Below are 26,069 nucleotides of genomic sequence, written 5' to 3'. Positions count from 1 at the left end.
GAGGGAGGTACACAGTATGGAAGGCCTAAGTAACAGTGGGACAAACAGTAGGGCGGCTCCCTACCATATACAGTGTAGGGGTATACTGTGTTTCTCTTATTTTTGGAGAAGCGCCGTAATAAGCCATATGAGGGGCTGGTGAAATGTTGACGTCCCTCAGACATTGGATCGGGGGGTCTCATGAGTCCACATAAGCTCACCATGCATGTACAATTACCACTGTCAGAATGCTACTACCGCTGATAACTATGCCTCCTGATTCCCCCATACACATGAATGCTTGGCTCAGCTGGGGGTTCATGTATATATATGTGGGGGGGGGGGGGGGGGGCTGGCGGTGACTTGTCTGTATTTACCAGTTGAAACCCAACATGCCGATCCTTCTTTTCCTCCACATCATATGTCAGAGGAGTGTTCTTATGTCCCTGTACACATTGGATGTCCAATGGTAAAAAAATATATGTCCGTTTTAGGGGAAGAGCATGTATTAGACCCTTTATCGGTGCCATTGAGAAACATGGAATTAAGCACTCCAGAGCGGGCGATCTGAAGGCAGCTGGATTGTCCTCCCTCCTGTCTCATTTCCATGTTAAGCTCCCAGCGGTTATGGCTAATTTTAGACCGTTTAACCCGTAATGAGTTTTAATCCAGAGCTCTGGGCTTTTCCCTGGAGGAGGGGAGGGGGGGATCCCCTGAGCGTGATGGAGGTGGCTGCCGCATGGTTTACTGGTGGCATAGTGTAACATGGGCTGCCCTTACTGGTATCCAGCATTGTAGTGATATTGCTGTTACTCTAATATACAGTATATTAGTACAGGCCCATTGCTGTATTATATATTAGTACAGGCCCATTGCTGTATTATATATTAGTACAGGCCCATTGCTGTATTATATATTAGTACAGGCCCATTGCTGTATTATATATTAGCACAGGCCCATTGCTGTATTATATATTAGTACAGGCCCATTGCTGTATTATATATTAGTACAGGCCCATTGCTGTATTATATATTAGTACAGGCCCATTGCTGTATTATATATTAGTACAGGCCCATTGCTGTATTATATATTAGCACAGGCCCATTGATGTGTTATATATTAGTACAGGCCCATTGCTGTATTATATATTAGTACAGGCCCATTGCTGTATTATATATTAGTACAGGCCCATTGCTGTATTATATATTAGCACAGGCCCATTGCTGTATTATATATTAGTACAGGCCCATTGCTGTATTATATATTAGTACAGGCCCATTGCTGTATTATACAGTATATAAGCACAGGCCCATTGCTGGAGGTTATTGTGTGGATGCTTCATTTAGTTACCCCCCCTCCCCCAGCTCCCACACACACACACCCATCGTATGGATGTAATACCCTTTTGGGACTGCGTTTATACAGTACATTGGATCTCACATTTGTGATATATTGTTTAGCCAAAGCTTTGAATATCTACAAGGAGTCTCTTCCTCCCTGGAGAACCCATCATGTCCATGCATAATGCAGACATCCATCGATTTAAAGGGGTACTCTGGCATTGGGTAAAACATTCATTACTTGTCAGTACCAGTTCTAAAATCAACAAAAATCCATTTAGTCTTGTACTTCTTGGCTGTAGCTTATGGTTGAGCAGTTGCTCAGTACTACAATTCCCAGAATGCATTGCTTTCCCTCAGCTCTTCATCACAGCCCTCCCACCCTGCCTACTCCCCTCCCTTAGCACTCCTGCCATTACAGAACAGAAGTTGAAGCATCTGCTGTATCATTCTATGTCTGCTCCTCTGCTTGTGGCATTGTTTATCACAAGGCAGCATGGTATAAATACACCTTATTCTTCCTAATGACCATAATGCAGTGCCCTCCTTCCCCTGCCTCTGAAATTATACTTCCAAGACGATCACTGGAAGAGAGGAACAGTATTATTTTCCTTTTCCCAGGCAACCTTTTAGGCCGGGTTCACACGCTGTATGACACCCGCCGTTCTGTGACACGGCCGTGTCACAGAACGGCCGGTGTCAGTGAAGATCATTCCCGGATGAACGTAATCTATTTTGTATTGGGATGCGGGTGCAACCATGTGCACCCGCATCCCAATTCACCATAGGACACAATGGAAAGTGCGGCTGGAGCCGCACTTTCTATTGTTTGAACTGACAGTTCTGTGTGGCCGTTATTTAAAGAATAGTCAGTTTTCCGTGCAGCCGCTTGCAATGCCAGCTGGAGCGGTCTGGCCGGGATTCTATTAATTTTCAATGCAAAGTATCTTTTGAATTAATCACAGCCGTGATTAATTAAAAAAATACATTTAAGCCGAAAGGTGAAGTGACTGCGGGTCCCTTTACACTGACTTATTATCTGTAGGCAGGAACAGGAACCCCTACTACCTTTAATCAGCCATGTAAAAGGGCCAGTGATTGGTGATTGTATGTGCCGCTACATCGAGCAAATTAAAAAGACCCTAACATAGATTATGTTGGGTCGTTGTCGCACATTAAGAGATGGTACTAAGTCACTATGGGAAGAAGGTACAGTGATGCCAATAAGTTATACATATTTGTAATTTACTTTTATTTAAAAATCCCAAATCTTCCAATACTTATCAGCTGCTGTATGTCCTGCAGGAAGGGGTGTATACTTTCCAGTCTGACACAGTGCTCTCTGCTGTCACCCCTGTCCATGCAGAGCAGCAGCAAATCCCCATAGAAAACAACTACTGCTCTAGACAGTTCCTGACATGGACAGAGGTGACAGCAGAGGGCATTGTGTCAGACTGGAAAGAATACTCCACTACATACAGGACATACAGAAGCTGATAAGTACTGGAAGACTGGAGATGTTTAAATAGAAGTCATTTACAAATCTATATAATTTTCTGGCAGCATTTAATTTGAAAGAAATTCTTTTTCACCATACAAGGTTTGTTGTGATGCAAACACAAAGTGACTACCTAAAAGCAAGTATATAAAGTATACATGAGCATGGATGTAAGTAGAGAGGGATCAGCTCACCCGATAGAGATGATTATGCGGCTCCAAGTGAATAGACGAGATGGGTGGGGTGCACGAGTCCTGGCGTGTGCTAGACGCTGGATTCAAGGAATAGTGGATAGGCTGTGAGTAGGTCGGCACTCCCCGAACATAAAGGTGAGATTAAAACATAACTTTTAATTTATAAAAATTCATTAAAACCAACGCGTTTCAGGCTACCGCGCTTAATCATGGTCACATATAAGAATAGACAAACTCTTGAGATTAAAAGCTATTGTGGACCAATCCACACTCCGTACGTCATGGCATGCAAATTAGCTAGATTAGCCAGGTGTCAGATTCACCTTACTGCATACTGGCATGGCTGGTGGATGCAATATGTAGACAAATGGGTAAGTCAAAATAAATCAATAATACATGATGGTATATCATAATGGATCAAAAGATAAGTGCATAATAGTTTAAAGATAAACAGCAAAAATAAAACTAATTGCACATGGACAGAGTATACCGCAAAGCATGAATAGAGCATGGTTCACACCAGGATCGCACGGAATTATTTATAATGAAAAAGCAAGTCATTTTTGTAATTTAATCCGTGCGGTATTCTGGTGTTCAACTTGAAAATGAGTTCTGCTTCTTTGTGTAAAAGTTTTCTCCTCCAGTCACCCCCACGTTGAGGTTTAGGCACTTTCTTGATGCCGTAGCAGGTTAAGGAGGATGTGTTAACGCCATGTTGTTCAATGAAGTGTTTTGCAGCTCCTCATGAGCTAAGACCCACATTTCTGCTGAGACTGAGGAGACGTTCTCCAATTCGGGTTTTCAGTGGTCTAATCGTGCAGCCCACATATTTGAGCTGACAGGTTGTACACTCAATCACATATACGATGTGGTGGGAGTTGCAATCGATGAAGTCCTGCACTCTATACATGAGGTTGTTGCCGCTGTCTGTATAAGAGTTTCTGGTGCTCATGTATTTACAAGTTTGACATCTGTTTGCCCCGCACTTGTAGTTTCCTACAGTGCTACGTGTGCCAGTCTGAGCTTCATTTTGTAACATACTCGGGGATAAAATGTCTCTCAAGGAGAGACCCCTGTGTCCTTGATCCAGAATTTCCGCAAGAATAGCATCCTGCCTTAGGATAGGCAAATTTCTGTTTAATATTCTTATTATTTCCTGATATTCCACCGAGTACTGGGTGGAGAAGGTTAAGGGATTGTTCTCCTTATTTGAACGCATGGTTGTCATTTTTTCCTTTTCTTGCAGCAGTGTTGATCTGTCTTTATGTTGCGTTATGTTTAACGCTCTGTTAATTAGTGATGTTTTGTAGCCTCTTTGTTTGAGACGTGTAGATACCTGTTTGCATTGTTTCCTATATTCTTCTGGGTTAGAACAGGAGCCTTTTGTGCGAGTTAATTCTCCAACGGGGATGGATCTGATAGTATGGCGTGGATGCAAAATTGTATTGCCTGCGGTGGGCTTTCTGTACAATGAAGTAGTTATGTAACCAGTCTCTATTGAGGGGTGCAGATTGAGATCCAGAAACGATATAGCCTCATCCTGTATGTTTGCTGTGAACAGAAGATTATTGCTGTTATTGTTGATGTATTCCAAGAAGTTCTTGATGATATCCTTGTTGCCCTGCCAGACGATCAGAACGTCGTCTATGAAACGACCATACCATTTTATGTTGCTGATAAATGGATTACGAGGGCTGAAAATGTAGCATTCCTCCCACCATGCAACGTAAAGGCCGGCCAGGGTTGGAGAGAATTTAGCCCCCATCGGGGCTCCCTGATTTGCAGGTAAAAAACGTGGTCAAAAATAAAAAAAATTGTGTTTAAGGAGGAATGAAGTGACTTCTATTATGTACTCACATAATTCGCAACTGTACTTACTGTATTTATATAGATGGTGTGCCAATGCGGTAATTGCTTGTTCGTGTGGGATTGAAGAATACAGTGCTGTTATGTCACAGCTTAGCCATGTGTTATCATCCCATTTGAAATTTTCAAAGGCTCTCAGTACTGAGCTACTGTCCTTAACCTCTTAACGACGCATGACGGGTATACCCGTCATGCGGCCGTTAAGGGTAAACAGAGAGGGCTCCCGGCGTGAGCCCTCTCTGCAGCGCGCGGTCCCCGGTTGCTATGTGCAGCAAGGGACCGCGTGTATTAGCCGGCGCGGCCGATCGCCGTGGCCGGCTAATTAACCATTCAAATGCCGCTGTCAAAGCTGACAGCTGCATTTGAACAGTGAATGTGGCCCCTCTCCCTGGTGTCTAGTGGGGGATCTCCCCCCCGCGATGCGATCGCGGCGGGGAGATCCGTTGTACTGAGCCGGCCGGGGCTCAGCGTCGCTCCGACGCTGTTCCCGGCTCAGCAATCTATTTAGATGGTCTGCAGCAGACCATTATAATAAAGCCATGATCTGATGAATCATTGCTCTATTATATACACAGGATTGATCTCAATGGGAGATCAGTTCTGTGTATATAGAAGTCCCCCAGGGGGCTTCATATTACTGTAAGGGAAAGTAAAAAAAAGTGTTTTTATTAATAAAAAATCCCCTCCCCTAATAAAAGTCTGAATCACCCCCCTTTTCCCATTTTACAAATAAAAATAAATAAATAAACAAACATATTTGGTATCGCCGCATGCGTAATCGCCCGAACTATTAATCCCAAAAATACCTAAAAAATCCCAAAGTGCAAAATTGCGCATTTTCGGTCGCATCAAATCCAGAAAAATTGTAATAAAAAGTGATCAAAAAGTCGCATATGCGCAATCAAGGTACCGATAGAAAGTAAACATCATGGCGCAAAAAATGACACCTCACTCAGCCCCATAGGCCAAAGGATAAAAGCGCTATAAGCCTGGGAATGGAGCGATTTTAAGGAACATATATTTGTTAACAATGGTTTTAATTTTTTACAGGCCATCAGATACAATAAAAGTTATACATGTTATATATCGTTTTAATCGTAACGACTTTAGGAACATATATAACAAGTAAGTTTTTCCATAGGACACACGGCGTAAAAATGAAGCCCCCCCAAAGGAAAATAATTGCGTTTTTTTTTTCATTTTCACTGCGTATATAATTTTTTTCTGGTTTCGCAGCATATTTTATGGAAAAATTCAGCCTTTCATTGCGAAGTACAATTAGTGACGCAAAAAAAAGGGCTCATGTGGGTCTGTAGGTGTAAAAATGCAAGTGCTATGGCCTTTTAAGCACAAGGAGGAAAAAACGAAAACGCAAAAAACGAAAGTTAGCCTGGTCCTTAAAGGGTTAAGGTAGCCAGGGACTCTCTGGACTAGGCGCAGATTTGGATCCATCTACCCAGGCGCAGATTTTTTCGTTCAAGCAACCTACGCCAGATATAATGGGGCGAAGGGGAGGGGGAAATTCCCCTTTATGTATCTTGGGGAGTCCGTAGAAAATTGGAGTTGTGGGATGTTCAGGTAAGAGATCTTTGGTTCGTGCTTCCTCTAGAATGCCTAAGGAGACACCCTCCATTATTAATTTCTCCAATAGATTTCTGAAATGTGGCTCATCAGGAGCTGCAAAACACTTCATTGAACAACATGGCGGTAACACATCCTCCTTAACCTGCTACGGCATCAAGAAAGTGCATAAACCTCAACGTGGGGGTGACTGGAGGAGAAAACTTTTACACAAAGACGCAGAACTCATTTTCAAGTTGAACACCAGAATACCGCACGGATTAAATTACAAAAATGACTTGCTTTTTCATTATAAATAATTCCGTGGGATCCTGGTGTGAACCATGCTCTATTCATGCTTTGCGGTATACTCTGTCCATGTGCAATTAGTTTTATTTTTGATGTTTATCTTTAAACTATTATGCACTTATCTTTTGATCCATTATGATATACCATCATGTATTATTGATTTATTTTGACTTACCCATTTGTCTACATATTGCATCCACCAGCCATGCCAGTATGCAGTAAGGTGAATCTGACACCTGGCTAATCTAGCTAATTTGCATGCCATGACGTACGGAGTGTGGATTGGTCCACAATAGCTTTTATTTTTATTTTAACTCTTATTTTATTAAAGATTTTCGATAAAGACAGGAAAACAAAAAGCACATGGTAACAAATAAAGACCACGCAAAAGTTACAAATATCAACATAAAATCAGCGAATACAAGTCCGTCCATGAAACCTCATAGCATAACAGATAATAAGCCTGTCACCAAGCAGAGTGAGAGTAGGACAAGGAGGCCCAACCCTTGTATGTAGAGCATAGTATTGCATACAGTAAAACCATAGATGCTTTAAAGTCCAATACACATGAGGACCAATATTGTGTGGCACATGTAGTGACAAGGCGTCGTGGCCGACTTCAAATACAAGGCATATAGGCGCCAGAAAACAATACAATTGAAGGCATACAGGGAAAGGGGGGGGGAGACAAGGAAGGGAGGGGGGGGGGGGGGGGGGGGAAGGACAGTACTAGAGAGCAATGACACATCACGACAGGGAAGACAAACAACACTTACAGACTCAAAGAAAGGGCAGGACCACCCCCCGCCGGGGGTGCAAAAAAACTTCTCTCACCTAAGGAGACAATAAGGGTGGAAAGTCCGTGGAGCTCTCAAAGAGGATCCAAGGTGTCCACAGTTTAGAGCACTTCTCCGTGCGGTCATGTACCTCCGCCACTAGTTCCTCAGACCTCTGTATCGCTTTGAGTTCGCCATGCCACTCAGACATAGAAGGGGCCACCACTGATTTCCAATGACGCGGTACTACCGACCGTGCAGCAGCTAACATATGCCTCAGTATGCTTTTCTTTTGGGTCGCCAGGGAGCCAGGCAAGAGAGAGAGAAGAGCTATTTGCGGAGTATGTGGGATCGTCTTGCCAGAGTATTTTTCATATACCGCAAATACCCCCTCCCAGAAGCGCTGAATCAAGGGGCACCCCCACCAAACATGTAGTAGCGAGCCCTCTTCGGTGAGACAGCGCCAGCATCGGTCCGATACCTCAGGATATATGCGGTGCAGCAGAGTTGGACTCCTATACCAGCGGGACAGAAGCTTGTAATTCTCCTCCTTGGAGTGAGAGTCAATGGACAAGCTGTGCGAATTAGTGCAAATTTTAAGTTCATCTTCAGGGGAGAAGGTAACACACAGGTCCTTTTCCCAAGCTGAGAAAAAGGGGGGCCTGTCAGTATTACTCAGTGACAGGAGCATGGAGTACAATCTAGACAATGTCCCGGACTCTCTCTCCGACGACAAGACCCAAGCATCAAAGTCTGTGAGAACAGGGCTAGAAGGTGTACCCACCTGTGAGGCACGCATAAAAGAGACAAGTTGGTTATAGGTGAACCAGGATAGGATCCTATCAGGGCACCCCGCCTGGAGCTCTGGCAAAGACGGGATCCCTGCCGCGACCAATAAGTGGTGAAGCCTGGGCGCCTCCGCACGACTCCAAATCAGGAAAGATGAAGAGGACAGTCCGGGCTCAAAGGCCGGGTTGGAGAAAAGGGGAGTCATGGGACCAGGTCTACATGAGAGCCCGAATTTATGCAGCCATACCTCCCATACACAAAACGTGTGCTTGGCCAAATACGGCCAGCCTGCAAGCGCATCCCTGTCAGGCTTGAGAAGCCAAGGAGATGAGGTCAGAGCCTTCGGGGAGATAGTAGCTTCTAGGGCCACCCATCGTTTTGCGTCTGAGTGGTGAGACCAGTCAATAATTCTAGTGAGCACGGCTGCCTCGTGATAAATCCTCAGATCTGGAAGGCCCGTACCCCCCTGAGATTTAGATTTTGTGAGCACCCTGGCGCTAACTCTGGCCCTACTGGTTCCCCACACATATCTGGTAAAAGCGCGCTGTAGTTGCTTGAAATAACTAGCGGGAACAGTGATGGGGATTGTCTGGAAAATGTAAAGGAAGCGCGGTAGCACATCCATCTTGAGGACGTTCATACGTCCAAACCAAGAGAGACATCTACGTTGATAGGCCTGTAAAAGATCCAGCGTCTGCCCGTGCAGTGGGGAGTAGTTCAATGAATAGAGCAATTCCAAACGGGCAGGAATCTGCACCCCTAAATATGTAAGGCTCTCCTCCTGCCAGTGGAAGGAGAAATTGGTTTTCACAAGCTGTAGCTCCTGGGGGGGCAGAGAAATGTTAAGGCCTTCCGTTTTGGACAAGTTGACCCTGAAGTTGCTAAGCCTGCCAAACTGTTCAAATTCCTGCAACACCGATGGGAGGGACACGAGAGGACGGGTGACGTACAGAAGCAGATCATCTGCGTATAACGCGATCTTATGATGGTCCCCTCCGACCTCCATACCCCCCACATCCGCGTTGGCCCGAAGCGCAACCGCAAGGTGTTCCATAGTGAGAATGTACAATAACGGGGATAAAGGGCAGCCCTGTCTCGTACCATTTTTGATCAAGAAGGCCTCCGACAGGATTCCATTAACTCTCACTCTAGCTGAAGGGAGTGAATAGAGGGCCATCACCCTAGAAACGAAGGCAGGGCCAAGCCCAATCTGCGCCAGTGATGCCATCAAGAACTTCCAGTGAACCCTGTCGAAGGCCTTCTCCGCATCAACGGACAAAAGGCACAACCCAGCAGCAGAAGAACGTGCATGTGCTAGTAAAGTGATGGTACGGATTGTGTTGTCCCTCGCCTCTCTCCCCGGGACAAACCCAACCTGGTCAAAGTGAATAACGTGAGGGATAACCCCATTCAATCTAGTGGCTAGCATTTTGGAGTATAGCTTGATGTCGCAATTTATTAAAGAAATAGGTCTATAACTGCCACACTGCGAAAGGTCTTTCCCGGGCTTTGGCAGGACCACCACATGAGCCTCCAGTGACTGTTTGGTGAAAGGGTTAGACTCTGAGACTGAATTAAAAACCCTGGCCATGAAGGGGAGCAATTGTTCCTTGAATGTTTTGAAGAACAGAGCTGTAAACCCGTCAGGGCCAGGGCTTTTGCCATTTTTCAGAGAGGACACTGCTAAGGCCAGTTCCCCCTCCGCAAAGGGCTCCTCCATGCGTTCCCTGACGTCCAGGTCAATGGGGGGCAATGCCGTGGCATCAACATAAGCTCGGATCTTTGCATCAAGCTGTCGGGATGACAGGTCAGCATAATGTCCAGCTATGGAATATAAGGAGCCATAATATCTCCGAAATTCCCCAGCTATCAACCGCGGGTCATGGATTACCTTCCCCGTGTGATCTCTAACGTGAGGAACATAAGTTGGGGAGGTTCTGGGATTGATGTATCGAGCAAGAGCTCTACCACACTTGTTAGCATTTGCATATAGATAACCCCTAAAGCGGGTCCTCAGGTTGTTATCTATGGCAGAGATACGTGATCTAAGCTGTTCTCTCACGTTAGTTATCAGCGGTAGAAGGGGAGGGTCCTGGGTTTGTTTATGCCTTCGGGAGAGATCCTCTAGTTCCGACAGTAATGCCTTAATTTTGGCACCACGTTCCCTTTTTAAGCGAGCGCCTTGTTGGACACATATCCCCCTAATTACACACTTTAAAGCTTCCCACTGCACAGGAAGAGGCGTAGGATCATGGGTGTGAATGGCCAGGAATTCGGTAACTGCCTTTTCTATCTCAGTCTTGCAGACCAGGTCCTTCAACAGAGATTCGTTGAGGCGCCAAGTCCACTCCGTGGGAACGCCCCCAGGGACCCCAATTGTAAGAAACGTCGGGCAGTGGTCAGACCAGAGAGCGGTGCCAATGGTAGCATGAGGCGTTTGGATCAGCGCATTATGCGATAGAAATATCATATCGATCCTGCTGTATGATCCATGAGCTGGCGAAAAATACGTATAATCTCGATCCGTGGGGTGCAGCACCCTCCAGATATCCACCAACCTGTGGACACGAAGAGCCTCCTTGACCATTGTCACCGCCGACCTGGGAACCACCGAACGACCAGTGGAAGTGTCAATAGAGGGGTCGAGAGTTAAGTTACAATCACCCCCTATTATCAGCGTACCTTCCATGAAAGCGTCCGCTTCCAACAAAATGTCTCTCAAAGCCCTGCCCTGATCTGTATTAGGGAGATACACATTTCCTATAGTGTAGGTAGTGGTGGCCACCTTCAGTTTGAGAAAGGCATACCGTCCATGTGGGTCCACCATCGTATCCAACAGGTCATGAGGAAGAGATCTGTGTAGGGCGATGGACACCCCTTTGGCTTTCACCTCAGGGTTGGTGCTATGCAACCAGTAAGAGAAATGGCGAGTCTGCAGCCGAGGTACATGATCCGCACGAAAATGCGTTTCCTGTAAAAGAAGAACATGCACACGTTGTTTATGCATAGCGTAAGTGATGTACGATCTCTTTGACGGCTCATTAAAGCCGCGCACATTCAGGGACGCCACCTTAAGAGATGTAGGCGCCATGTGTGCCAATGGGGTGCGGGGGGTGGGAGGGAAGACACAAGAGGGATTGACAAACACACACCAGAACAAAAAAACACACACGAACACTAACAGACAAGACACCATAAGAACAAGGACTCACAGGTGAAGTCCTGTAACTGTGGAGATCTACACTCCACAGAAAAAGAGAAACGTAACAACCAGCGCGTATAGCGCTTCCCTAACAGTGGAACCTGACTAACACTAAGAGTAGCGGCTCCCGCCGCGAAGTAAACATTAATGCGAATTCTGAATACCGTAAATAACCCCTACCAATAGAGAAGCCCTCTCCCCCTCCCCTCTATCTAAGGGTGGGTATAAGCCGTGACGCCTGTGATATAAGGATCCTAAGACATATACCCCCCCTCAGGTAGTATACAGCATCTCGGCCAATATTAGGCAAGCAAGACAGACTAAGCAAACATGTTGAACAATATCTTCAAAGGACTGTAATGAACCCAGTACCCAAGGCAGCAATGAAACAAAATGTACACTTAGGGAGCAACCAATGTTAAAGAGAAAAACAGAACTGCGGCACACACATAGAAATAAGTATTATCAGCATCGAGCCCACCCCTTGGGCTCCAGGCTATCGAACCAAGAGCGAGGATACATTTCCGTCGCCCGTGGCTATAAGGCACATGACTACAGCAAAGGTCAGGAAGTAGTGTATCAGTCCCCTGTGATAGCATCGCCAGGTGTGGGCCGTGCAGAGTTGCCCATTTCAGGCACGGTGGGAGTCAGCGACCATCCAGGAAGTCGGACCAATGGTAGTCCTAGGGCCTGCAGAAAAGAGGACAGTTCAGATGGATCTTTGAGGGTATGTCGCTTGTTTCCCTGTCGCACGACCAACTGGAATGGGAAACCCCACATATAGGGGATCTCTTTCTCGCGAAGCATCTCCAGCAGAGGGCGCAGTGCACGGCGCTGAGCAAGAGTATGGCGCGACAGATCTTGTAGAAGTGTCAGGGACGCGCCATCAAAGTCTATGAATTCCTCCTTTCTAGCTGCGCGCATAATCTCCTCTTTAATCGAGTAATAGTGCAGCCTGCATATAACATCACGTGGCCGGTTGGGGTCAGAGCTGACAGGGCCCAGAGCTCTATGAGCTCGATCAATCTCCAAGTCTTTGGATACAGGACGCTGCAAAATGGAGCTGAACACCCCTTGTAGGGTTGGAATCAAATCCACTGTTTTGGTAGCCTCAGGCAGGCCCCGTATCCGTATATTATTGCGCCTGCTCCTGTTTTCATTATCATCGTGCATGCGGTATAGTTGGGCTATGTGAAAATCATGTGTGTCCACTCTAGCCACTGTTTCTTCAAGCTGGGCTGACATAGCGGCCTGATCAGCGGCCATTTCATCAACTTTTGTCTCTGCAGACTGAATGGCAGCCTTAATGGAAGTAAGCTCCTGTTTATATGATAGTTCTAAGCGTTGTACAAAGTGCTCCATTTCCTGGCGGGTGGGCAATTGTTTTACATGCTCCTGCCAGTCCCATGCCTGTGAGTCTGTTGTGGCCTGTAAGGGATCAGGCTGAGAGCCAGTGATGCTGTGCTGTGAGGAGGCAGGGGACGCCATGTGCTCTGGGGAAAATGGCGGCGCCGCGGCCGAGAGGGAGCTGGGAGTGAGTGCGCCGGTAGCTGCGAGGCCCCCAAGGCGCTGGCTTTTACCTCCGGTCCGTGCGGGGATTGTATGCAGGGTCTCCTCCACTCCCGCCCTGGACGGTACAGACCTCAGGCTCCGGTGACGGGCGCGCTGTGTTCCTGTGTGCGCCGCCGTCTCCTCCGGCGGCAGGACGCTAGGCCGCGTCCCGGCACTGACGAACTCGTCCAGGCGGCTCTGCCGGGGGACCGAACGCTGACTCCGGGTACCGGACTGTGCCTGGCGGCTTTTCCCTCTCATATGGCCGGGCAATCGGTCTGAGGAGAGCGGGGTTAAGCGGTGCTGTGAGGCTTCGCGGCGGGAGCGCTGCTGAGGTGCGTCCTCACTCCTCCATTGCTAGGCCACGCCCCGCCCACAATAGCTTTTAATCTCAAGAGTTTGTCTATTCTTATATGTGACCATGATTAAGCGCGGTAGCCTGAAACGCGTTGGTTTTAATGAATTTTTATAAATTAAAAGTTATGTTTTAATCTCACCTTTATGTTCGGGGAGTGCCGACCTACTCACAGCCTATCCACTATATAAAGTATAGATGTGTCCATGCCTCTCTCCAATCCAATGATGTATTCATTTCTCCTAGGAACAAGTGGAGTATATTTTCCTCATCATCTTCACTGTGGAAAGCTTCCTGAAGATCATCGCCTATGGACTGGTCATGCACCCTAGTGCCTACATCAGAAATGGATGGAATCTGTTAGATTTTGTTATTGTGGTTATTGGGTAAGTACGGTCACAATTTTGCTGGTGTTCTCGGCTCCCGCTAGCAGTCTCAGTCGAGGGCTGGAGGGCACAGCTGGCAGCAGATCAAGTGGTGCGGTTGCCCATCATTGCAGGGGAGCCCTGGGCGACATGCGAGAGTCTTGGCAACAGTACGGCCTGGTGTCAGCTGCATCTCCGCCTTCAGATCTAAACTTCTGGCAGGAGATAGGAAGATTGGAGGACGCTTATGGGACTGAGCATCCTCTGTTTTTACACTCTGTTTTATTATTTTTTATTGACTTACCATCATTATGTTGATTTACAGGCTTTTCAGTGTCATTCTGGAACAATTCTCGCACAAGCAAGGAGATGCACATCACATGAGCGGAAAGCCTGGGGGGTTCGATGTCAAAGCCCTGAGAGCGTTTCGTGTCCTGAGGCCTCTGCGGCTTGTGTCGGGTGTCCCAAGTAAGGATAGGACTTTGTTCTCATGTATTTTAAGGGGCCACTTCTTCTGTATCTGCTTAGAAAATGTGATGTAAGAGGATTTCTCTATCAGCTCCATGTTACATTAAGCCATTTTTCCATATGGTTCACCAGATTTTGCCAGCTCGCCTACCATATAGACATGAGGTAGTCATATACATAAGATAGCCATCGGCCAAATGTTCATTTGTCCCTATGTCCAAATGTACCAGGCAGGGGTGCCCTCTCTCACTGGCCTTATTTGCTTTAGCAATGGAACCTATTGCAGAAGCGATACAAATGCATCCAGACATTCAGGGCCCCATGATACAAGGTCCTCCTGATGACCTTCTCCTTACCCTTCATAACCCACTAGTCTCTATACCAAATCTCCTCTCACTTCTCCATACCCTCAGAACTCTATCTGGACTAAGGGTGGTATTACACGGAGCGATTATCGTTCGAAAAATCGTTAAATCGTTCGGATTTAAACGATAATCGTTCCGTGTAATAGCAGACAACAATTAAACGACTAACGAGAAATCGTTGGTCGTTTAATAGAGTTCGGACCTATTTTCATCGTTTGATCGTTCACGAATCGTTCGCACATCGTTCGGTGTAATAAGTAGTCATAGCTGAAATGTACGCAGTAGCGGCGACAAAACGTACGCAAGAACGATCATAAGTAACGATCATCATTCCGTGTAATTAGGTGAACGATTTTGGGTCGTTTTCCATAGCTGTCGTTTGAGAACGTTTATCGTTGATGGTTAGTCGTCAAAAAATCGCTTGGTGTAATAGTACCCTTAGAGTCAGTGTGGACTTTACTCATCAATACTGCTCCCCCTAAGAGACTACACCTTATAGATACACTCCCTTTCCAATATAGAGACCATTACCTCACATACCTAGGGTAAACATCCTGGCTACACTTGCGTCAATCTGTAAGTGGAATTATACCCCTCTATATACCCGGCTGGCTCATGAACTAACTCAATGGTCCTCCCCCTCCTTGTCGTGGGTTGGCAGAATCCATGCAATTGAAATGGTTACTTTCCCCTATTTACTATCTATTTGTTCAGAGCCCTACCCATAGTAGCCCATGACCTCCACAAGCTCCAGGCACAAGTGTTCAAAATCTAGCAAAATTTTTCTATGAGAAAAGTTTGGGAGGCCTCTCAGTCCTTCACTTTAACCGGTATGACAAGGCCACCTGCATAGCCCAGCTGTCCGTCATTTCAGCTCAACAAAATGCAGCCTGTTGGGTACATCTTAAATCAACCTTACTAGATCCTTACATCTTGAGTGGCTTACTGTGGTCCACCAGTCCTTTCCCACCAGACCTGAAAGCCAAATCCCCCCTGGCACATCATTCATTACTCCTCTGGAGAATCCTACACTTCCAGTAGAAATTGCATTTAAACCCATCTCCAATGTTGGAACTATTTTACAACCCTATGTTTTCCCCAAGTCTTTCTACCTCTTTCGGTGGTGGATATGCTGTGGCCCGGGATACTGGTGTTGTCAAAAAACAACAGCAACCCACAGGTGTAAGGGCCTACCGTATATACTCCTCCCAGCGTACACACGGTAAACACCTACTCTGTAGATATTAAAAATTAAAATATAATTTTTTTTTAGAAAAGTCAGGATCTTAGCAAACTATTTGATCAAACAGAGTGTACCATGTCGCCAACGTTAAGGCGTCCTCAAGACACGGACCCTACTCTAGCATTTTCACACTAGCAATGGCCTCTCCTGGGCTGAATAAGCCTACAACTGGGCAGATAGGAGCCAAATGATCTCTTTTATAGCAGCCTTGGGACATGGGTGGAGTGCAAGCCAACAGGAGGTAGCCACACACCCCACATTCAACAGAAAAAAGGGAAATTTTGGCAGGACATCTATGACTCTGTTCACACAGCAGGTTGCACGCCGCTTGTGGCTTAAGTACAGACAAAAAACAAAAGGTGCAACAGCAACCCACAGGTGCAAGGGCTTACCGTATATACTCTTCCCAGCATACACACGGTAAACACCTACTCTGTAGATATTAAAAATTAAAATATAGAATTTTTTTTTAGAAAAGTAAGGATCTTAGCAAACTATTTGATCAAACAGAGCGTACCATGTCGCCAACGTTAAGGCGTCCTCCAGACATGGACCCTACTCCAGCATTTTCACCCTAGCAATGGCCTCTCCTGGGCTGAATAAGCCTACAACTGGCTGTTGTACCAGCCACTGGGCTCTGCTGTTTTGGGGCGACTTGTCACGGTGGCAAGGAGTGGTAATACCTATCCCCGCACACAAGGGCACCAGAGCTTTGGTAGAACTAATGTGAGGTGCTGGGTACAGGGGATTGTCTGTCCCCACCAAAACCATTTAGTGCATAGGCTTAAAAAAAAGAAAAAGTAATAAGTGATACTCACCTGCCCTAATACCCCTCTGCATCTGTCCTCATAGTGTCAGGTTTCCAAAAATAGCATTATATATACACGATATATGTACTTTATGTAGCCTATCATCTTTCCTGTTGTAGACTGCAGTGTATGTTATCCTACATGAGGATACAGATACAAACAGGTTTTACAGAAACCCCAAATGAGATGGTTAAATATACAGGATTCAGTGAAAGCGCCTAGTGGTCTCAGTTCAATAAACTTCATCTGCACTGCTGGACTAGATGACTTTGTAAAGCCGCATTATGTGGCCCTGAGTCTCATTAGGAGTGTGAATCAATGCAAGCCGCTCCTGATGATTGCAGAGGGATGGCATAGAGACGGAGATTGTCACCATCATCCCAGCGTCTAATCCATTGCACTGTGTCTTTCTGTATTCCATTTACTCACTACTGTATCTTCCATTACTTTACCTTATGTTCTTGGTTTATATAATGTTGCATCGCACTATGTCCCTATAGATTGATGTTCCTTTAAGCTTCTTTTGCAGAATTTTACCATTTCTTTTATTTCTTGCAGGTTTGCACATCGTATTAAACTCCATAATGAAAGCCATGGTGCCCCTGCTTCACATCGCTCTGCTGGTATTGTTTGTCATCATCATTTACGCCATCATAGGGCTGGAACTTTTCATCGGACGAATGCATAAGACCTGCTTTTATACTGGCTCAGGTACTTTGTCCCTACAGAAGGTACATACAGTTTTGAGAAGTCGGCCAGCAGTTTGCAGTGACTCTTAAAGTGTCACTGTCGTTATAACTTTCAAAATCTAAATGAACAGTAGATGTAATATAAAGCAAGTTTACAATATACATTCATTATTTTTTGTTGATATCATACTGTAAAAGAAAGCTGTACTTACCAGAAATCCAGGTCCAGTCTCCTGAAGGCAGATTTTATCACTGGTTGAAAAAACACAGACTAAACACAGGAATTCCGGACAGTACAGAGAGTCACGGCTCAATGTGTCCGTCAGTCACATGACTGCCTTCTCTCTGTGAGCGCTCAGATGGCCTGGGATACACAGGACTTCCTGTTTTCTGACTGTTTCCTGTTTTTTTTTGAGAAAAAAAAGAGTCAGAAAACAGGAAGTGCCGTGTTTTCCATAATAACAACAACAAAAAAAGAATGTAAAAGCATCTCATGCAGGCTATAAGGGCCAATGGGGATATTAAAGGGGTTCGCATTGGCTCCCACCACCTTAAATGCTCGGCATTTGCCGACGACTTGCTCCTGTATCTCACGGAACCGTCTTCTTCTCTTCCCGCTCTGATGGACACTTTGCAGCGTTTCAGTGACCTCAGTAACTATAAGATCAATCTGACCAAAAGTGTGGCCCTTAATCTAAATGTCCATAGACGTGACTTACAAGTCATGCAGGCCACTTTTCCCTTCTCCTGGACGGATAAGGCTTTTAGGTACCTGGGAGTCCATATACCCGCGGCCTTATCTCAGACGTTCTCGCTCAATTTTGCACCCCTGTTGGAGCGTTTCAAGGGTGATCTTACTAAGTGGGACAGGAAGGAATTTTCGTGGATTGGGCGGATAAACATACTTAAAATGAACCTGCTTCCCCGCTTGCTTTATTTGTTTCAGACAATCCCTGCCGCCGTCCCTAGGAAATTCTTTGCTGACCTCACTAGGCTTTTCTCGAGATTTGTCTGGAAATCCACACGACCTCGGATTGCTAGATCGACTCTGATTAGGCCTAAAGCTGCCGGTGGACTGGCTCTCCCAGACCCCTTCCTATATTATTTAGCGGCAGTGGCAACCAGAGTTTTGGACTGGTTCCATAATTGTTCAACGAAGCTGTGGGTGGCGGTGGAGTCGGAGGTGGCTGATACGCCGCTTTCGTCCATTTTGTGGATGTTGCCGTCCAGATGGCCACGTGTACGAGTGGCTTCCCTGCCCTTTGTTTCCTCCACCACGATCTCTGCCTTCCACACACAGTTTCGAAAGGTTCCATTATTTGTGGCTGGAGGGCCGTTAACCCCACTCACACATAATCCGGACTTCTTACCGGGAAGGGCTTCTTCCACCTTTTTGGGCTCTGGCACTGTGGGGACTCTCCATATCCGACACTTCCTGACGGCCTCCTCGCTGAAACGGTATGAGGATATAGTCTCGGAGAGTAATAGATCTAATGCGATGTTATTACAATATAACCAGCTGTTACATTACTACACCACCAATAAGACCCTCCTGGAGTTTCACAGGCCTTTGTCTCCCTTTGAGGATCTATGTGTGGCGGGTGCCTTCCCCGGACGCGCAGTGTCATTAATTTATGCCCTCTTACTCTCTTCCTCTAGTCTTGCACCTCCGGCTTTTCAAGGGGGCTGGGAACGGGAACTTGCATGTGTGATAGGCCCATCTGACTGGGGGAAAATCTACCACTTCTGCCACAAGTCAACGATCTCCGTCAGATACCAGGAAACTAATTACAAGATATTATCCAGGTGGTATAGAGTGCCGGCGTTCTTGCACGCAGTATACCCCAGTGTTCCTGATACCTGCTGGAGATGCGAATCGGCACAGGGGTCTATGCTCCATATTTGGTGGGAGTGCGCTAGACTCCAGTCATTCTGGGCACAGGTGACTGACTTGATAAAAGTGATCACCTCTGTCCAGCTGCCTTTGGATCCTTGGGTCCTACTGCTGTTGAGGTTGCCGGGGACTCTAAAGGGTCAGAGGAAATCGCTGGTCAGGTTTCTTCTGACAGCGGCACATGCAGTCATTCCACGACACTGGAGGAACACTGTGGTACCTACGGTGCTGGAATGGTTGACGGAGGTGATGGTGATTCACCGGATGGAGGAATTAAGATCAGAGCTGCTAGCTAGCTCTAGGGATACCACAGTGCTGTGGATGCCTTGGTCGACCTTTGTTGACTCTCCTGAGTACTGTAGGTATGGGGGCTCATCCCGGCTGTGATGTGGGTTTCTTGGGAGTTTTGGGTTCTCTAGGGGGCTTGGACGGACCACACTGGCAATCTCCTTCTCTCTTCTGTTTCTGTTTGTTTTGTTCTCCCTCTTTGCTGCGTATAAGCTATTTCCTATGTTTTCCCTTTCTTTTTTTTTTCTTTTGTTGTTGTTGTTTCAGTTCGCACTGATGTGATAATATACTGTTTAGCAGGTCCTGTCTGGCGGCGCCTGTCCGCAATGCCTCTTTTTGGACCTTATTTTTGGGGTATTTTGTTCTACTACTTTTATTATTGTCTAGATAAATGATGGTGAGCTCCAACTGCTGTACGATAGCGCTCAGGTTACGTTTGTACTTTCCTGCTTGTTATGTGGATTATGTCTTATGTGAAAATCTCCATTTGTGTGCACTCCTTTTCTCAATAAAAGCCGTTGAATAAAAAAAAAAAAAAAAAAAAAAAAAAAAAAGAATGTAAATTGCAAACTTGCTTTATATCACATCTACTGTTGCTTTCGATTTTGAAAGTTATAACAGCAGTGACACCTTAAATCTGCCTTATAGAGTGGTTTCCGATTACATGTCCGAGCATGGAAACAAAGGGACTCCATGTGCCTCTGTACATGCACAATGCTCACACCATGTACATGACCCCTTAAAGTAAAGGGAGGTGGAAAGTTAACCAGGATGTGGAAAGATTGGGCTTGAGAATTGAGATTATTATGTTAATGTTATTATTGTTACTGTATATTGGGAAATATGGTAAAAATGTGAAAAGAAATAAAGTTTTCATGTTCAAGATACATTCTTATCTGCCAGCAGCATGTTATAGAGCAGGAGGAGCTGAGCAGATTGATATATAGCTTCATGGGAAAACATTCAGTATAACTTGTATTTTATTCATAGAAATCTCTGCACATTCTGGGTTTAGGAGTCCAGTGGGCGGTGACTGACATTAAGTGACATTTTTACCAAGTTCCTCTTGTCCCACAAAACTATATATCAATTTGCCCAGCTCCTCCTGCTCTATAACGTGATGTTGGTAGATTGAACGACATTTTCATAGTGGCAGGTGGATCACCATGTAATGTACAGTATATACTAATGTTTCATGACTTTCCCCCTGTCAGCATATGTTGCAGGGAGAAGGATTGGGCAGTTGGATTACAACAACTCCCCTGCATGGACATCTGCATACGGTGACTGCAAGGAGGATAGGGGTGGTAGTGCAGGGCTGCTGGGGTAGATTTTTGGTCTGGCTAACTGGTCGCTCTACTGCGGTCCCTGACACTATTTGTAGTTGGGGGTCCACACAACCGGTGTCTGGCGGCTGGTGAACCCGTGATGGTGTGTGCAAATAATGCAATCCAGACACAAGAGTAAGGCTATGTTCACACTACGTAAAACTACGGCCGTAGTTCTCGCCGCAGAACTACGGCCGTAGTTTTGCGGGGTGGAACATAGCCTTATTGTCAATTGGATCCCGGCCGGAGTGTACACACATCGTCAGTGAATTCCGGCCGCAAAAAGACCTGTCAGTTCACACAGTGAAGCAAGCGGCTCCGGCCGCTCGCTTTACTGTGGGCTATGGAAAGCTCTGATGTGGGCGCGCGCTGATGCATCAGAGCTCCGCGGCCGGAAAGATCACCCGGCCGGTACTTAAGTTCACAGGCTATGTTCACACGGCGTATCAGACCGGCCGTTCCGTGACCCCGGCCGGGTCACGGAACGGCCGGTCTGTGCCCGGATCATCGCTGCCGGTACTTAAGCATCAGCGCACAGTCAGTTCCCGCTCGCTTCACTGTGGGCTATGGAAAGCTCTGATGCGGGCGCGCGCTGATGCGCCCGCATCAGAGCTCCGCGGCCGGAGATGATCCGGCCAGAGACCGGCCGTTCCGTGATCCGGCCGGGGTCACGGAACGGCCGGTCTCATACAGCGTGTGCACATAGCCTCAGGCTATGTTCACACGGCGTATCAGACCGGCCGTTCCGTGACCCCGGCCAGGTCACGGAATGGCCGGTCTGTGCCCGGATCATCGCTACCGGTACTTAAGCATCAGCGCACGCCTGAGCCGCTCGCTTTACTGTGTGCACTGACAGGTCTTTCTGCGGCCGAAATTCACTGAATTCTGGCCGCAGAAAATTGACCTGTCAGTTTTTTCCGTCGCCGCATGGGATCCCGGCCGGAGCGCATACGATGTGTGTACGCTCCGGCAGGGATTCCATTGCACATAAGGCTATGTCCCACCCCGCAAAACTACGGCCATAGTTCTGCGGCGAGAACTACGGCCGTAGTTTTAGGTAGTGTGAACCCAGCCTCAAGGTAGATGCATGAGGCTTTGATGCAGTTCCCTTGGGGAGCTTTCATAGTAGAAACTATGTAGTGAAGTCCCTGGAAACACTTTAATGGTGCGTTCACACCTACAGGATCTGCAGCTGATTTTCTGCAGCTGATTTCATTTAAATAACTGAACACAGCATCAAATCTGCTGCAGATCTGCTGCACATCCTGTATGTGTGAACGCACCCTAAGCATGTTTAATATTGCTATAAAGATACAACTTTGCTCACTGTGACTATGTATTACACTCTTACTCATGGTTAGTTGTGTTATGATTCCCCATTGCAGGGTGTAAGGTGAAAAGGTTGTGACTTGAGTCTGGAGAGAAGCTCACAGAGTCCAGTAGTTGCAGAAGAGACCTTGTACAGCTTCTATCTCTTCTGGCTTGAAATTATTCTCCCTCTTGGAGTAGGAACAAAAATGTCGACATAGGTACCCTCTCAGCATGGACTGGAGCAAGTTCTTGGGTTATGCTCTGTTTAAAATGCTACATGGTGCTTTGATTCACCTTGCGTAACCCAGAGCTGACTTCACTAGAACAGCCACACGACAACCTTTATACTACAGCAGCTGGTAGATGGGTACTAGGACACTGCATATAGCCAGCTTTCCTATGTGATAACTGGCAATATGTATGGAATCATAACACTTATAAGCTTTGATACTTATACAGTATAAGCTACAGGGGTGTACAGGCAAGCTGTAATATACATGAGCGACCTACCCCTAGGGAGGGTTGACTCATTCTCCTCCCAGCGTATCCATGTAATTAACTGGAGCAGGGCAGATCTAGGAACTCATCTCGCCATATTTCCAGCCAGCGGCTCTGAAGATTAGTGTATCTGAGTTCACAGAAAACCGAAGGAACGTTTTCATTTTACTTAAGCTGTGGAACTGCCTATGATCACCATATGCTTCTCTCGGCAAGGCCGGAGCCAGCTAGAGATCTCATTATACTCCGGCCTCAGAGCAATGTTTCGGTCCTCTGTATACACAATAATATATACAGTTATGAACAGGACTGAGATGATGGTTTGCAGCTAGGCAGAATATGGCTCTCCAGCTGTCCTAAGACGAGATTCAGACAGGAGTCGCAGATGAGACGCCACCTGTAAATCACTGATTTACAAGCTGCTGTGTGACATTGGGCAGTAGTAAGAGTACATGTACATGGCCCCAGCTTCCTGCCTAGAATGGGTAGTTTAATAAGTCATAGATGTGTATGTGGATGAGCCCCATTCAGTAGCGAGGCTGCCACCATAAGGGGGGGTCTTACACTCGGCACTCTATTACAGCTCTTCAAAACACATAAGTCACACACATGTCACTGTTAAACAGATGCTAAACCACTTCACATATACAACATAGACATGATGGCCATTTCGCGCGCATGCGCGCTTCATCGAATGAATGAAGTGCGCATGCGCGCGAAATGGCCTTTATGTCTATGTTGTATATGTGAAGTGGTTTGGCGCCTGCTGAACAGTGACATGTGTCACCGAAGGTTTTACTACATGTTAAAATAAAGAAGGATCGCAATATTCAGGTGAGCGCCCTCAGCTTTTTACTGAACTTGTTGCTTTCACAATACGTGTATTTGTGAGGAGCACCTCTGTTGCGCTTATTTGCAGTCCCAAGTGTGTCAAGGGCCAATAGTGCACAACATAACAACCTTGTGGATAAAAAAAATTGTAGCGATGGTATTCTAAGACTTTAAGTTTTATATAAGCTGCCGCCCTAATGGCTGCCCCCCTAACACCCCTCCCCCCCCCCCACCCCGCCGACTCTACTATTGACTTAACGTCTTCTATTTGTAACCATCAGGTAATAGTTATATTTTAATGGGGAACTATCTGGAGGTTAGAAGCATCTAACCTGCTGATATTTCCCTATAGCTCATGGGGCATTCCTTACCTTCATTCTTACCTTCATCCTCTGCACCATTTTCAGGATATTGGCAGTTTATTTAATATGCTAATTAGGTGTTGTGGTGCACTGGGGGCGGGGCTAGTGCCCTCTGGGCACCGATCAACCACTCCTAATATTGCTAGAAGGGGAGGGCCCTGGGCCGATGCACCGAAACACCTCATTACATTTACATTAAACTGCTAATATCCCGAAAAGGGTGCAGAAGATGAGGGTAAGAAAGATAGCTTCATCCTCAGCGCCCCATGCACTATAGGGACATAGTTTCCCTTTAAAGTGTCACTGTCTTTACAAAAACCTTTGACATGTTATAGAGACATTTCAAACGTTTTCATAGGTCGGTGTCTGATTGTTTAGGCCTGAACCGATCGGTAGAACAAGTTGGGAGAAGACGCTCCGCTCTGCGTTAGAAAAAAGAGTCGGACTTATAAAAGGCTTCTATGGAGCCCGATTTTTTTTTTCGAGGAGGTCCTCTCACCGCTCATTCTCCCAATTGGTACGGGTCTGAACACTCACATCAGGGCCGATCAAAATTTTACACTCTATGATTATGTCTCTATGATGATGATGATGATGATGATGATGATGATGATGATGATGTTGTTGTTTGTAACAACAGGGACACTTTAAGGAATTGCTGAAATTGCTATATACAGTATATAAAACAATTTCAGGGTTATTAAATGCATAGAAGAATGCAGTAAGAATCCAATCATAACCATAGAACGAGGGAAGTGAGGAATAGAACTGCATTGTTACTGTAGCTTAGATACAATATTGCGGGAGTATCACTGCATACTATAGATTCATAGACACAATATACAACAAATAAGAGACAAGAGTCCATCAAGTTCAACCTATAACCCTACTGTGTTGATCCAGAGGAAGGCAAAAATCCCCTGTATGGCAGGTTCCAGTTGTCCCATACAGGCAGAAAAATCCTTCCTAATGCCAATGAACCCTTGGATCGACGCTCCATTACCAGATATCTAGCACCTATAACCAGTGGGTGCAGTTTCTTAGTCCATTCTTACACAGAATTTCTTCCTGCAACTGCGCCACACCTGTCTACAGGCCGTGCATGGTATTGCAGCTCCAATGGGAACGATGCTAAGCTGCAATACCACACACAACCTATGCACAGGTGTGGCACTCTTTTTTGGAGAAAGCAGCCACGTTTTTCTAACCTTGTGGATATCAGACTAAAACCATGGGCATCTCCAAGTACTTTCAGAATGTGTCATATCAGCTATTTAGAAGGGTATTTGTGCGGTGCAGGTGTGCAGACAGTAAGGATGATCTCTTTATTTTTTAGCTCTTTTTTGCCTATTACCGAGACATCTTTGCAGGTTTCCTTCAGCCCTTTCTTTGCAGAGGATGTTTCCGGCATCTTCCATTATGTTACAATAGCGCCATCTGTAGGTGATAGCGCAGACAGCGTGTACCCAGATGATGATGGTCTCCTGAATGATAATGAAAGTCATTTTATTTGTGTTTTAGACATTGTGGCAGAGGAAGAGCCCGCCCCCTGCGCTTTCTCCGGTCACGGGAGAGAATGTCACCTGAACAACACAGAGTGCCGGGGCAAGTGGGAAGGACCCAACGGGGGGATCACAAACTTTGACAACTTCTTCTTTGCTATGCTGACAGTGTTCCAGTGCATCACTATGGAAGGCTGGACAGATGTGCTATACTGGGTGAGTGGGATTAGGCGCCACTACCAGCTATATGTCACCCACTACTCCATTACAGTTCCTTTATATGTCACCCACTACCCCATTACAGTTCCTTCTTCTCTGTATATTTCACCCATAGATTATCTTCCAATGCAGTTCTCCTCCATAGCCTTCAGGTATTCTATCTTATCCCCTTCCAAGGAATGTATGTAACAAAGAGGGCTTTGGTGTCTTGCTTTCGTCTCTCTTTATAGAGGTCTTTAAATATGTATATATTGCTCAACAAACTCATAGACTTTAATCATCCTTTTTACTATGTTTGGCCTTACTTACATCTGTATACTTTTTATACTTTTTTTTTTATTTTTTATTTTTTTTATGGATTAGCATAGCACAGCATACCACACCACACTTTCTATTCTTCATGTAAAAAGTATACCTGATGTATATGTTTTTTCTTTTTAACAATAAAGTCACTGGGAAACATGAAAACAGAAAGCCT

At 46.0% G+C, this 26,069-nt stretch overlaps 1 protein-coding gene across 6 annotated transcripts in view; it reads left to right on the top strand.

Moving 5' to 3' along the window:
- CACNA1F (calcium voltage-gated channel subunit alpha1 F) overlaps positions 1-26,069 on the top strand; it is a 100,011-nt gene that overhangs the window by 15,291 nt on the left and 58,651 nt on the right. For 5 of the 6 annotated variants that reach the window (XM_069986338.1, XM_069986334.1, XM_069986336.1 and 2 more), the window contains 4 exons: positions 13,666-13,805; positions 14,110-14,252; positions 17,228-17,380; positions 25,392-25,588. In XM_069986338.1, the coding sequence (XP_069842439.1) occupies positions 13,666-13,805; positions 14,110-14,252; positions 17,228-17,380; positions 25,392-25,588 (633 nt within the window). Of the gene's footprint in view, positions 1-13,665; positions 13,806-14,109; positions 14,253-17,227; positions 17,381-25,391; positions 25,589-26,069 lie in introns of those variants that run through there. The other variant, XM_069986339.1, reaches the window with a different exon arrangement.

This window comes from Dendropsophus ebraccatus, chromosome 10, assembly GCF_027789765.1.
Source record: "Dendropsophus ebraccatus isolate aDenEbr1 chromosome 10, aDenEbr1.pat, whole genome shotgun sequence".
NCBI lineage: Eukaryota > Metazoa > Chordata > Amphibia > Anura > Hylidae > Dendropsophus > Dendropsophus ebraccatus.
Note: the sequence above shows the minus strand (reverse complement) of the source record. Positions and strands in the feature narration are given on the sequence as shown.